This window comes from Tachypleus tridentatus, chromosome 10, assembly GCF_004210375.1.
Source record: "Tachypleus tridentatus isolate NWPU-2018 chromosome 10, ASM421037v1, whole genome shotgun sequence".
Classification (NCBI taxonomy): domain Eukaryota; kingdom Metazoa; phylum Arthropoda; class Merostomata; order Xiphosura; family Limulidae; genus Tachypleus; species Tachypleus tridentatus.
In genome coordinates, this window is record NC_134834.1 from 96517590 (window position 1) to 96533439 (window position 15850).

The following is a 15850-nucleotide window of genomic DNA, read 5'->3' on the forward strand; positions in this document are numbered from 1 at the left end:
ACATGAAGAATTGTCATGTAAGTCTTTCTGTACCTAATGTGTAGTTGGTTACCTTTCTTACTCAATAATGGCAGTATGAAACATAATGAATTTCCTATAATTGGATAGCTCAACTTGTTATAGGAGAGTGGATTAAAATGATGCACACACTCAGTTTCTAAAAAAAAAAACTGTTGATTTAGTCTTACTTGGGCTGGTATACTAGTTGCAAAAATTTGTAGATTATTGTAATAAAAGAAACTTAATGGTATTTTCTTTTTTATTATTCTGTATGTTTGTTCACAGAATATTTGCATTAAAATTTTCTCAATCTTTTTTCTTAACTGTGCAGTTTCAATGACTGGATTTAAATACTCTTTGTAGTTGTTGAATTTAGCTTAATACTGTCTTTTGCTAAATTATACCTCAAATGCAAGCTGTTAAAAAACATAGGGGAAATTTGTGAAGACCTTCAATTTGATACAGTTTTCTGTTCAGATCCTGTAATTAAGCATTGTCATTCATGTTTTGAACAATCTTACAATTTGTAAAGAAACAAAAGTGCAAAATTCTGTTCATTTAAAACTGACTTCAATTAGAAGTCATCAAACCATCATGTGTTAAAGGTTGCATTAAACTTGCCAATTATTTGTTAAAGGCTTTTACTTATACTTCTTAATAGTCTAAATATACACTGTGTTGTTGTTGGGCTTAGAATTCTTCTACAGTAGGTGTCTGTGATTTGTTGGTGATAAATTCAAGAATAAATAAACAGTACAACATGCACTTTACTTGTTTTCAATTTCAGTTTATAAGCCAAACTACCTTTTCCTATTTCTATAGCTCTAGTATTCTATCATTCACTTACAAATGTGGTGTGAGTAACCACAGCTGTATACTGCTCTTTCAGTAGTTGTTTGATCTTCAAAATATCCCCTATTCCTGTTGTCAAAATGCACTCAGGGTAATTTAGTTGCTTTAAAACCACACTTTGCCAGAAGAAATTCTTTTTCTAATGTTAGTTTTCTAATGTATTAAATATTAGTCCTGTCACTTCTACTCTAGATAACTTTGTGCCAAACATTTCCTTGTCAGTGACATTACTTTCTTCTGGTACTGTCTTTGTCTGCTGTTTCCTGCTCATCTCGTACTGTTTATGGTTATTACTACATTGTCTGCTTGCTATATTCTCAACATCATCAAATTACAAATACAACATCCAGTAATCATCTGCTTTTAACTCTCTTGCAATAAAAAATACACTAAACAATCATACTAATTAATATCTACACTAAACAGTCTTTTATGTCATGGCATTCTCACAAATGCTTAATCCAGTAGTTATTGCAAAGTTTTCATTACATTTAATTATGCTTGGTGAGCTTTAAGGTTTTTTACAAAGGTGTTCTTTTGTTGGACCACATAATTATGATTTTCATATTTTCCTGCACAGTGCTAGGACTAGTGAATTTATAGTTAACAAATGAATAATTTTTTATGGGAAAGAAGCCCCTGAAATAAATTTTTATCTGTCTTAAAATGAGTTTAAGAAATGTTTGTTTCTGTGAAATCACTTTTCTGGCTAGAAAGTAACTGTGCAGTGTGATTGTAGTCATATATATAATAACACTACTATAACTGATTCTTAGGAAAATTACACTTACTAAACACACTTAACTAAAGAATGGCCACTTACCTGGAAAAGTAAAAACAATTATCTAGTTCATTACATTTGATGACAGAAAAACAAAGATATAATGCTCTTGTTTGAAGATCTTTCTCTGTGATAATATAGTTTGAAGTCACTATTTTCACAATTTTTTTACTATTGTATATATATTTAAATACAAGTCAAATTTAAGGAAGTGTACTAATGTGTGTGTATATATATCCCATGTGAAGCTAGAGAAAAATCCGGAAATTTGTCCAAGAAAAAAAAAACTGGCCTACTTGTATCAAGTTTTTACTCTACAGGTTGAATGGTTTGAAATATTATGTGACAAAACATTCTTCATAGTTTTATCTGCCAGGCAATCTCATTATTGGATGGTGACAGTATGACCTTCCATTTCATGAAATGTTCAAAATTATAGATGGCAGTACTCAAACCTAGTTATTTAGTGCACTTACATGTAAGGTGCCATTCAATTATGACCTATTTTAAAAAAGACCAATATTAGTTAAGCATATCTGAGAAATGTTTTCATTTATTTTAAATTCTATTACAGGTGTTTTTTTGTTGCAGGCTACCAAGAACTCATGCTGGTAGCAGATGCTACTTTGTTATGTTAGAATTGTAATAGTCCTCCCACTGTTAAAAAATCCCATAGTGTGTAAGAACTCGTTGTCATACCCTTGATTAACAAAATACCATATTTATATAATATAAACACAAATGTTTGGTTTTTAATGTAATTTCAGTTGTAACTGTATTGGAATACTAATACATTTTTTTTATTCAAATAACTTGATATCTTTCTGCTTATATTTAGATTCTGTTAAGATTCTTTAATTTATGAACATTTTATTTTTGAAAGAGAAACATGTTCAAATCAAGTGTAGCCTCATATTTCAGTGTTTTATCTTTTGTTTCTCAGTAACTGTCTCTTTCTATATTTATTACCAAGTGCTAAAATGTATCCACAATTTGACAAATTCTATCAGGAGGTTGCTTTTTTAAGACTTTCTAAACTCAGTCAAGTTACATAACCTTGTATTAAGTATTGATTTATTGTATTTTGAATCTAAAATGAAGTATGTGTGATTTCTGTTGTAGTTTTTGTTTAGTTATCACTCTAGCCATTGCAAAAGTTTTCTTAAACTTAAGTTTCAATAATAAATAACTACTTAGATACAGTACTCACTGTATTAAACAACAAATTAGGGTAGAAAGGAGTTACAAGTGTGTCCTCCAGGAGAGGAAGCTTTACTTATCTGATTGGTGGATCTTATTTCCTATTATTTCTATGGCTCTTTTGGCAACTTACCTGATGTAGAAAACTTGTGTGGTAAACCAGTAGTGGAGTTTATAATGTTGTGCTTTGATTTAGAAAGTTTTATCTTGTGATGGAATTAATTAACAAAATATAGTTGTACTATTATTGATATTTTTAGTTCCAAATAATTTTACTGAAAAAAAAATGAACTCTTTTAATCATTTACTAAAATTAACAGCAAACAAGGAGAAAATTCCTACTGACAAAGAAAAGAAACCAGAACCCAGTACTGTGGTAAGTTCAGAAGTAGAGGATGAAGATGATGACAGGCGAAATGAAACTTAGTCTCTTGGAGATTTAGAAACTACTGTGAATAAAGTAAATGAAATATCAGCAACATACACAGAGTCCTCTGGTGAAGATGTGAAGTGTAACTCTGATAAATCCCACAGTCAAGTATTAAATGAAAATTCTACTGATGTTCTTAAAACACAACAAAATGGACTCGAAGAAACAACTGAAAGCTTCAGACAAGACACTTCAAGAACTGACTTGATTGTGATGAGTGAAGTGCCATCTGACAAACAGTTAGCTGAACTTGGTTTCCCATCAAAAGTTGGCCATTATTGTCACCTGTGTGACACAGTAATTCAAAGCTATCCTCTGTACTACATGCACATGTACAATGTTCATAGTCTGGAGAAAAGATTCCAGTGTATAATTAGTGACTGTAAACATACCTTTTGCAATGCAGCAGCATTTCAGTATCATGCCCAGAAACACAACCAAAAGTCTGAGAGTTTCTGCAGCTTGTGTGACATGGTTTTGAAGATAGCAGAAGCTTGCAAGATCATATTTTTAGCCCACAGCATGGGGAAAATACATAAAGACTCAGGTGAGGGCAGAGGCTTAATTTTGAATACATTTAGAAGGTTTCAAAGTTCAGACATTTGACATTTGTATGTTACTTCAAAATATTGCTCACTGGTATCTTGTAAATAATGTTCAGAAATTCATTTAGTTAACCTATAAAAGATGTAATGTAGTACCTGTCCAATTGGAAACACAAACTACACATAATTACAAGCAAGATTTTAAAATTCAAACTTCCCACTTGATTTTCTTAATATGTCTCACCTACAACAGGTGCCCATCCCATTATTCTGTGTCATTAGAGATAATTATATAAATCTTCTGATCCTCTACTTGTAAAAGTTGGTAGTTGAGAAAATAGTTATGATTTCTGTTGAATAGAGCTGTTGCTCTTAGCAGTAACATAATTTTTTATCCCATTTATGACTTGATTTGAAAAGTAGGGAATAATTATTTGAAGACACACTGTTCTGGTGACTAATGTGTTCTAAAGTACATATTTTAAAGGTACATTAAATACTGTTTTATGTTAAATAAACTGCAGGAAAAAAAAAGGCTTAGTGCACAACTGACGTGCAATAAATGTTGTGAGGTGTCAACGAAACTGCTAATGTGTTCCTTCTGTGGTTTACTGCTTTTAATGGATGGATACATTATTGTGGCACGAGCCAGGCCAAAACACCTATATGAAATAATTGGCATTTTTTAAAAAACTTAATGACAAAAGAAAATGTGAACATGATAATAAAGATCATTTATTAAATGTTTCAAGATCCTCAGTAATCAGAGGTGGAAAAACAAACTATTTGTAATTACAACAGAATATATACATAAGACTAAATAAACTGAATATACAAATGTAACACAAGAAAATAAACATGTGGAACAAATGCAGTTAAAATAGGTTTAAATTAAGCAAAGACTGTGTGTTACTTAACACTCCTACGAAAAGTGGGGCCTAATAGGCCCCAGAGCAACTTGAAAGGTTATTAATATTAGGCTAATAATTTTGTATTTAAATGAAATTGCCATTTAAATCCATTAATGAATAGATTAACGAGATTCCCACTGTCCCTATCTACTATCTAGCGAAACCACAGCCAGGGGAACGGGCTTGGAGAAATCAGGACTAGAAACGTCTTTTCGTAGGAGTGTTAAGGACAGAAGGAGTGTTTTTATGTATAATGTTTCTTTTATAAGAAGTTTACTGTCATGTTTGGCTGTTATGAGAATTTTGAAGTTTCTAACATTACATCCAGTTTATATAGATATATCTACATGTTGACATGCTTGTACTTTAAGGTGTCATTTGGTTTCACCAGTATACGAGGCCATATAGTTTCTGCACGTGTATAATTAGATGAAATGTGAACAATGGGTAAGAACAATCTTTCTAGAGGAAAAAATTTACTCTAAAATTGGGTTTCATAGCAGATTTTAGGTCAGTTTGGAAATAGTAAGTGTTCAATAATTTTTAAACTGTTTTGTGATAAAGAAACTGTTTTCGAAGATATGGTTAGCAGGTGTATAAGGGAAGTTTTGGTATAGTGAGTGTTTTAGGTTGTGTATGACAGAAGTTTGTGTACAGTGGGTGTCTAAAGTTGTGTATAAGGGAAGTTTGGGTACAGTGGGTGTTTAAATTTGTGTATAAGGGAAGTTTGGGTGCAGTGGGTGTATAAAGTTGTGTATAAGGGAAGTTTGGGTGCAGTGGGTGTATAAAGTTGTGTATAAGGGAAGTTTAGATACAGTGGGTGTCTAAAGTTGTGTATAAGGGAAGTTTGGGTACATTGGGTATCTAAGGTTGTGTATAAGGGAAGTTTAGGTGCAGTGGGTGTATAAAGTTGTGTATAAGGGAAGTTTAGGTGCAGTGGGTGTCTAAAGTTGTGTATAAGGGAAGTTTGGATACACTGGGTATCTGAGATGGTGTAGAAGGGAAGTTTGGATACAGTATGTATCTTAGATGGTTTAACAGACAACTTAGTTCAGAAAGAGTAAGTTATCTTCTCCAAGAAATGTTTACAGTAGCTGTTGCGAAAGATAATGTTTTGTAAGGAAGTAATTTCTTTGTGGAGGGCTAGATAAGATGAGCTGAGTTTGTAGGCTGTAATTGAAAGAGAAGGGTATACAACTGTTAAAGTAAATGAAGAGACCAGTAAGTGTGATTTTATGACAGAAAAAAGTAGAAAAGCTGTTAGCATCATGGTCAACAAGAAGGTCTGGAAAGGAAATAGTTATTATTCTCTTGCATGGGTGAACTGTATAGAGGGAATTCTTTTCTTTAACAATACTCTATATGAACAGACAGATAGCATTGCTATGGGTTTTCATGGGGGGCTCTACACTTCCCAACATTTTAACACTTATTATTTCCAAAATGACCTAAAATTTGCTATGAAACCCAATTTCAGGGTAAAGATTTTTCCTTACAAAGATCATTTTTACCCATTGTTCACATTTCATCTAATTATAAATTTCCAGAGACCATAAGGTGTCGTATATTAGTGAAACCAAATGACACCTTAAAGTACAAGCATATTAACATGTAGATATGTCTATATAAAGTGTACATAAGGTTACAACCTCTCCCAACTCCACTATCTATCAACATAATACAGAAACAGGACATTGATTCCTCTCTCTAACTTTAAAGTTCTCTAAACAGCCAAACATGATAGTGAACTTCTTATGAAGGTAACATTATACATAAAAACACTCCTTCTATCCTTAAGTAACAGTCTTTACTTGATTTAAGCCTATTTTAACTACATTTGTTCCACATGCTTATTTTCTCATGTTACATTTGTATATTCAGTTTGTTTAGTCTTATGTATTTATTTTGTTGTAATTACTAATATTGTTTGTTTTGTTTTCAACCTTTAGTTTATGTTTCCTGTTATCACATTCATATTTGGTGCTAGAGACAGTTGTGTGAAAACTTATTGAATTTATGTGTTTGACAGAAGTAAAAGTTACTGTTAACCTTTTTCATTTCACTGTACGATGATGTTTTTACTACATTTATTGTTGGGGTAAAGAAAATAAGCGATAAGATATAAAGTCTTATAAAACAAAATAGGTTTAATATCCATTTGGAAGGTTCAAGAGGATGTGTAAAATAGAATGTAAAAACTGTGAGATGAGTTGTGTTTTTAACATGAAACTCACTCTTTACTTAGACCAACTTAATCAAGGCTTTATAATTACACAGAATAATCTACAATAATAATACATTATTAAGATATTGATTTTTTTTCTGTAACAGACTTTTAATGTTTACTAAAAACTTGGCAGATGTCTTGAAGATACACTTAATATATTCATATTTATAGATCACATAGTTTCTTGACCACAAGTGTAGGTTGATTTGATGACCTTCATGCTTAAAGATGTAAGAAGTAAAGGTTATCTCTTAAGTATCAGTGGAAACCTTGTGAAAACTGATATTTTGGTATTTTGTTTCATTGTAATTGGTGCTGTTGGTCAACTTAGAGAGTTAACAGAAACTGTCTGACTATAGTAACTGAACTTTAATTTCATGTAGTCTTTGTTTTTTTCATTTGTAATAACAATCTGTGCCACATCATATTTTCCAAAGTTAAAACAATGTTTAGTTTTTTTATTATTTGATAATACATCCATCAGTGTAGTTTCAAGATCATCATGTTGTTTTGAATGTGAGTCTATATAATGAAGGTTTTTATCGTGATGGTATGTAAACATCTGTGACTTTAAGGGAAGACAACCTGAAAAATAGGTCAAAACTCTATAACCAGAGCTGTGTAGTTGAGCAATATGTAAATGTCTCTGAGCCTTTATTAATGTCACAACTCATGGATGTAATTAACTTGTCTACATTATTTATTGTTGTTTTATTTGTGATCCTGACTGGAAAATAGTCCATTAAGTTTAATAAAGTCATAGTTCAAAAACACTGTGATAGAAGTGGTTGTGATATCTAAATTTTAAATCCTTTTAGGAGAAATACTTTCATAGCGAACCTCGAAACTATCGCTGTAAAGTGTGTCTCACTTGGTTTGGATTGTTTGCTATATATGTTAAACACATGGAAACTGAGAGCCATCAATACAGATGTAAGTATTGTGGCCTGAGCTTTGTCCAACCTGGGCCTCGAAGAAATCACATCCAGAGTGTTCATCCAGAAGTAGCCAATGTTTGCGAGGTATGTGTCTACTATGTAGTAAAATTCATTAAACAATGCAATTAGTCTGGTATATAGTAAATTCATTAAACAATATAATTCATTTGTCTGCTATGTAGTAAATTCGTTAAACGATACAATTCATGTGTACTGTGTAGTAAACTTTATTATACAATTCACGTGTACTATGTAGTATAATTCATTAAACAATACAGTTCTTGTGCACCACCTCACCAACTACTAAATAATAGATAGATGGTATGAGAAAACCCCTGAGTAACAGAGCAGCATGTTACACAGTGGATATTTTCATAATGGAGGAACACATCATGGACATAATGAAAAACAAAACACATTAAAGTTTTATATTTAATTTTAAAATTTATCTGTAGAGTTAAACAACTCTGGATTGAAACAAGAAGGAATCACCAATATCATGACAAATTCTTGAAATTCTGTTAGGCAGGATCAGAGTAAACTAATTTATGAGACCTTTTTACCAGTTATATTTTTGTATGCCAGCAATACCAAGTATTAGGTGCTCCTATACTCAATTTGATTTTATTACTCATCAGGACCTCTACCTTTCTACCCTCAAATTGAAGTTCTTTTAGGCAGGATTACAGTAAATTAATCCATGAAACCTTGGACTTTGTCAAATACATCAATTGTAAAGGTTTTACCAATTGAGTCCAAAACTGTAGTTGTCTCAAATGAGTTAAAGTTTGAATTTAAAAAAAAAAAAAAATGGAATGGTTCTATCAGCTGCTGTGCCATATTTAAAAATATACAGAAAATGTGTATTGAAAAATTATCTTAGTGCAGAGAATTAGATATTACTGTTATGACTTCTCAGAATAAGTTACTCGTGGTTTGGGAATTTTGTTGTGTTGGTATATTTTCTTAACTTGTGAAAGGTTTTAACATTTTTGTGGTTTGTTAAATTCATGATGTTAGGGAAATGCATAGATTCAAGAAATCAGTTTAATATAGTTATGAAACCCAGTGACCAGGGTGCTTTCCACAAAACCCTGTAACCTGAGTGTTTTCTAAAGGTGGACCTTTCAAAAGTATTCAGGTTATAGGATTTTTATCTTAGTACTGTATTAGTTGTTATTTTTAAATAAAAGTTATACAGAAATTAGTTACTGCTTTAGGAAGTATTTATTTCCTTGTGGGTATTTTGTTCACTTGTAATACATATATATATGTTAAATTAGATTTGTGGAATAAAGATGGACAGTTCACAGGCATTGTGGAGCCACTTGTCAGGTCATAAGATTGTTCATGAGTGTCCGAAGTGTCGGAGACGTTTCTTACAGAAAGAACAACTTAGTGCCCACATGGAAGTGCACGAGTAAGTTGTTTAACCTGGGTTCTCAAAACCATACCTGCCTTTTCAGTAGTTGTTAAGCTGAGATGTTAGTAAGTTTGTTTTACACTAATAAAGCCACACTTACCTTTTTCAGTACTTATTAAACTGAAACATTAGTGAGTTGTGAAATTGAATCATATTTTATTTTATTAAGAGAAGTGTCAGGCCCATTAGGAGACCAGGACTTGTCAGATTACTTTTTGCTTTCCCATTTTCATGTGTATTCTCAGTAAAATATACAGAGAACTGTACACCCTTCCCAGTTTTTTCTTAGTAAAAGTGTAAGAAATAATGAGGAAGAGCATGTTTGTAAAGAGTCTCAACATTTAACATACTTGTGTGTTTATGTTCTTCATTATTCACTCAAACTTCACTCTAAGGTTTATAATTATTGTACTAAGAATAGTAGTCTCATAGCTGTGAACTTTTGTTACTAATTTTAATTTGAGATGAGAATAGTTATGTGAGGTTATTATATGAAGTGTGGGCTAATAAAATGTGCCCACTGATTGTATAGAAAGTATGTACTGTATAGAGACTAGTTATCACAGTGTTTCTATAACATCCTTACACTTATGAGCTGATAAAGATTACTGGAATATTGGGGTCTTTCTTATGTCTCAGTATTGTGGTAAATATTCCATTTTTTGACCAGGTAAACATTTATCGGAACACAAACTTTCATAGAATGAACCTGAAATAAATGTTGCATTTATTAGACCAGGGAAAAGTTTATCAGAATGCTAACTTTTATAGAATGAATCTCAAAATCTCGTGTTAGAGTTTTTGTTTTCCTGTAGTTTATACTTTAACTCTTATAGATAAACTCTCTAAGTGCCAGATACATATTGGGATATTCAATGAAAACAAAAATGTATTATTTTAAGTTTTTCATCACAACCTCTTTTGTTTTTAAAGCAGGCTAGTGAAGGCCAAGTTAGAAGTAAGTTAAGTCTATAGTGTACATAAATGTAATTACTGTAAGTAAATTCAGAAAGATTTCTAATTATATCTGTCCAGAGAAATATATGTGGTATCCCTGTGTAACTATTGTGAAACTGATGGTAAAACTAATACTCGTAGAAACCTGTTTAAAAAAATACATCTTTAGTGGCAGTTTCCCTTCACTGATTTTATTTTTCCTTGTTCTACAGCAACTAGATGTAGTACATCTCATATTTTGGGCATCTTATATGTCACATGGAAAAATGTATACACATTCAGAAACTGAAATATTAAATAAATGTTTAACTGCTAAATAACTCAAGGATCACACCAAGGAGACTCCATGTGTAGAGTCCTGTGAATGAAAAGTTTTATTTAGACCTAAGAACCATTTTTCTGGCATTATCTCAGAGGGTTTTTTTCACCAAATACTTCAGGTTCTTGTAACTTTTCAGTAAAAATTGTTTTAAACAGCTACACTTCTGAAGTACTGTTTTAGCTTTGCACTTTTAAAAAAGTGAACTTTGTGGTTTTTATGTGATATCAGTGACTAGAACTTCTGTGATGATTTTGGTACAAATATAGAAACCTTTTAATCCTTCACTTTACGAAGACAATAAAGTGTTACTGCTACTTGTGTTTTCTTTCATAAAATATTAACTACCCATGTTCCAAACATTAATATTTCTGGGCAACTTGCTTAGTAAGTGGAAGACATTTGTAACTTAGAATGAACATAATGTAATCTTACAGTCCCCCAGTAACCTGCCCGTGGGAAGGATGCAACAAGAAGTTATCGTCCAAAATGGGACTATACAACCACATGAAATCTCATCAAGAAAAACGTGATTTTGATTGCTCACAGTGTGGTAAAGGTAGGTTGAAACAAACACTTAACATAAGAGTTTTGGTTTGTGTGATGTTTGATTTGCAATAAAGGTTAATTGAAATGAAAACAATATTGTGGCACCTATTGGTGTGATTGTTGAATTATTTCTTCTGAAACAAAGATGTTAGTTTCAGAAAACTTTAAAATTCAACACATTTTAAAAAATATTTTATCAGTATTACAACTGAATACACATTATTAATCTGTAGATTTAGTACGTTGATAAAACAGTTCTATTTACTATTACTACAACTGAATACACATTATTATTCTGTAGTTTTAGTATGTTGATAAAACAGTTCTATTTACTATCAGTATTACTACACAATAATGTGTAATAATTCAGTAGTAATACTGAATACACATTAGTATTCTGTAGTTTTTAGTATGTTGATAAAACAGTTCTATTTACTATCAGTATTACTACTGAATACACTATTCTGTAGTTTTAGTATGTTGATAAAACAGTTCTATTTACTATCAGTATTACAACTGAATACATTATTATTCTGTTTTTAGTATGTTGATAAAACAGTTCTATTTACTATTAGTATTAGTACTGAATACACATTCTGTAGTTTTAATATGTTGATAAAACAGTTCTATTTACTATCAGTATTACTACTGAATACACTATTATTCTGTAGTTTTTAGTAAGTTGATAAAACAGTTCTATTTACTATCAGTATTACTACTATTACAGAATAATTACTATTATTCTGTAGTTTTTAGTAAGTTGATAAAACAGTTCTATTTACTATCAGTATTACTACACAATAATGTGTAATAATTGAGTGGTAATACTGAATACACACTATTATTCTGTAGTTTTTAGTAAGTTGATAAAACAGTTCTATTTACTATCAGTATTACTACATAATAATGTGTAATTTAGTAGTAATACTGATTACACATTAGTATTCTGTAGTTTTATTATGTTGATAAAACAGTTCTATTTACTATCAGTATTACTACTGAATACACATTATTATTCTGTAGTTTTTAGTATGTCAGAACAGTTCTATTTACTATCAGTATTACTACACAATAATGTGTAATAATTCAGTAGTAATACTGAATACACATTAGTATTCTGTAGTTTTTAGTATGTTGATAAAACAGTTCTATTTACTATCAGTATTACTACTGAATACACATTATTATTCTGTAGTTTTAGTATGTCAATAAAACAGTTCTATTTACTATCAGCATTACCACTGAATACACATTATTATTCTGTAGTTTTTAGTATGTTGATAAAACAGTTCTATTTACTATCAGCATTACCACTGAATACACATTATTATTCTGTAGTTTTTAGTATGTTGATAAAACAGTTCTATTTACTATCAGTATTACCACTGAATACACATTATTATTCTGTTGTTTTAGTATGTTGATAAAACAGTTCTATTTACTATCAGTATTACTACTGAATACACATTATTATTCTGTAGTTTTAGTATGTTGATAAAACAGTTCTATTTACTATCAGTATTACTACTGAATACACATTATTATTCTGTAGTTTTAGTATGTTGATAAAACAGTTCTATTTACTATCAGTATTACTACTGGATACACATTATTATTCTGTAGTTTTTAGTATGTTGATAAAACAGTTCTATTTACTATCAGTATTACTACTGAATACACATTATTATTCTGTAGTTTTTAGTATGTCAATAAAACAGTTCTATTTACTATCAGCATTACCACTGAATACACATTATTATTCTGTAGTTTTTAGTATGTTGATAAAACAGTTCTATTTACTATCAGTATTACTACTGAATACACATTATTATTCTGTAGTTTTTAGTATGTTGATAAAACAGTTCTATTTACTATCAGTATTACTACTGAATATACATTATTATTCTGTAGTTTTTAGTATGTCAATAAAACAGTTCTATTTACTATAAGTATTACCACTGAATACATATTAATGTATGGTTTTAGTACATTGATAAAACAGTCTCATTTACAATCAGTATTACTAATGAATACTCATTATTCCGTAGTTTTAGTATGTTGATAAAACAGTTCTATTTACTATCAGTATTACTACTGAATACACTATTCTGTAGTTTTAGTATGTTGATAAAACAGTTCTATTTACTATCAGTATTACAACTGAATACATTATTATTCTGTTTTTAGTATGTTGATAAAACAGTTCTATTTACTATTAGTATTAGTACTGAATACACATTCTGTAGTTTTAATATGTTGATAAAACAGTTCTATTTACTATCAGTATTACTACTGAATACACTATTATTCTGTAGTTTTTAGTAAGTTGATAAAACAGTTCTATTTACTATCAGTATTACTACACAATAATGTGTAATAATTGAGTGGTAATACTGAATACACACTATTATTCTGTAGTTTTTAGTAAGTTGATAAAACAGTTCTATTTACTATCAGTATTACTACATAATAATGTGTAATTTAGTAGTAATACTGATTACACATTAGTATTCTGTAGTTTTTATTATGTTGATAAAACAGTTCTATTTACTATCAGTATTACTACTGAATACACATTATTATTCTGTAGTTTTTAGTATGTCAGAACAGTTCTATTTACTATCAGTATTACTACACAATAATGTGTAATAATTCAGTAGTAATACTGAATACACATTAGTATTCTGTAGTTTTTAGTATGTTGATAAAACAGTTCTATTTACTATCAGTATTACTACTGAATACACATTATTATTCTGTAGTTTTAGTATGTCAATAAAACAGTTCTATTTACTATCAGCATTACCACTGAATACACATTATTATTCTGTAGTTTTTAGTATGTTGATAAAACAGTTCTATTTACTATCAGCATTACCACTGAATACACATTATTATTCTGTAGTTTTTAGTATGTTGATAAAACAGTTCTATTTACTATCAGTATTACTACTGAATATACATTATTATTCTGTAGTTTTTAGTATGTCAATAAAACAGTTCTATTTACTATCAGCATTACCACTGAATACACATTATTATTCTGTTGTTTTAGTATGTTGATAAAACAGTTCTATTTACTATCAGTATTACTACTGAATACACATTATTATTCTATAGTTTTAGTATGTTGATAAAACAGTTCTATTTACTATCAGTATTACTACTGAATACACATTATTATTCTGTAGTTTTAGTATGTTGATAAAACAGTTCTATTTACTATCAGTATTACTACTGGATACACATTATTATTCTGTAGTTTTTAGTATGTTGATAAAACAGTTCTATTTACTATCAGTATTACTACTGAATACACATTATTATTCTGTAGTTTTTAGTATGTCAATAAAACAGTTCTATTTACTATCAGCATTACCACTGAATACACATTATTATTCTGTAGTTTTTAGTATGTTGATAAAACAGTTCTATTTACTATCAGTATTACTACTGAATACACATTATTATTCTGTAGTTTTTAGTATGTTGATAAAACAGTTCTATTTACTATCAGTATTACTACTGAATATACATTATTATTCTGTAGTTTTTAGTATGTCAATAAAACAGTTCTATTTACTATAAGTATTACCACTGAATACATATTAATGTATGGTTTTAGTATGTTGATAAAACAGTTCTATTTACTATCAGTATTACTACTGAATATACATTATTATTCTGTAGTTTTAGTATGTTGATAAAACAGTCATATTTACAATCAGTAATGAATACACGTGATTAATCTGCAGCTTTAGTACATTAATAAAACAGTTCTACTTACTCTCTGTAAAAGAGCCTGTTGACCAATATTCTGAGGTCATAGTTCAGTCATGAGAACTCTGGTGTTATAAAATTTAGAGCAGTCTCATTTTTGTAGGCTAACAGTTGTTTGTTAGGGTTTGAAGTAGCTTACTATTTGTAAGTCACTTGTTTGTTTAGGAGTTAAAGGAATCTTATTTGTTTTAGTGTTTTTTTCAAAGCTTTATCTTTGGAGGTGAGTAGTTTTTTTTTAAAGGTTAAAATAGTTTTATACTGTAAGGGTAACAATGAAGTCATTAGAACTGATACATGTTTCATAATGGATTTTGTTTTTGTATTGTAACAGCTTTTTTTAAGAAACAGCAGCTTGAGAAACACTTGGAAGAGCACGAACGAGAAACCGTAAATGAACAAGTTGCATTTAGTAAGATTATTATTTAATAATTTTAACTTTGTAAATTAGTTATTAAAATGATTCACATATTTAGATTTACATAATTGGTTCTAATATGGATAAAACACTTGTGTATTTAATTACAATTGCTTTGTATACATCTTGTACCACTACTGTTTCACATACTTGATTTATTCTGTTTCTCCCCATTTTTATTTGGAATTATTGATTGAGAAAATTGTCTTCATTTACAGAATGTTGGAATGTACTTTTATAGTAAATATGTTATACTATTAAAATTTATGTAAAATACTTATTTTGGTGTTGATAAGTAGGGATAGTTGTACACTTTATTACAATTATTTAAGTTATTGTGATTCTTGGTTTATTTATTCACATGTTCCTATCATGTGCTTGAACCTGTTCATTGTTTTTTGGGTACTTATTGAATCATTAAGAATACATTTGGCCTTTTCCCTTTGATATGATAATCTTTATCATAAACTTTGGCTGTATTGTTTGATATAAAATTTATAAAACAGAGTTCTTTGTTAGATTA

At 29.8% G+C, this 15850-nt stretch overlaps 1 protein-coding gene across 1 annotated transcript in view; it reads left to right on the forward strand.

Annotated features, from left to right (window-relative positions):
* LOC143229914 (uncharacterized) overlaps positions 1-15850 on the forward strand; it is a 17700-nt gene continuing 1850 nt past the window's right edge. Inside the window, exons 1-6 of the mRNA XM_076462786.1 lie at positions 1-17; positions 3154-3810; positions 7765-7968; positions 9168-9304; positions 11021-11142; positions 15244-15321. Of these exons, the coding sequence (XP_076318901.1) occupies positions 7852-7968; positions 9168-9304; positions 11021-11142; positions 15244-15321 (454 nt within the window). The 5' untranslated portion in view covers positions 1-17; positions 3154-3810; positions 7765-7851. The remainder of the gene's footprint in view (positions 18-3153; positions 3811-7764; positions 7969-9167; positions 9305-11020; positions 11143-15243; positions 15322-15850) is intronic.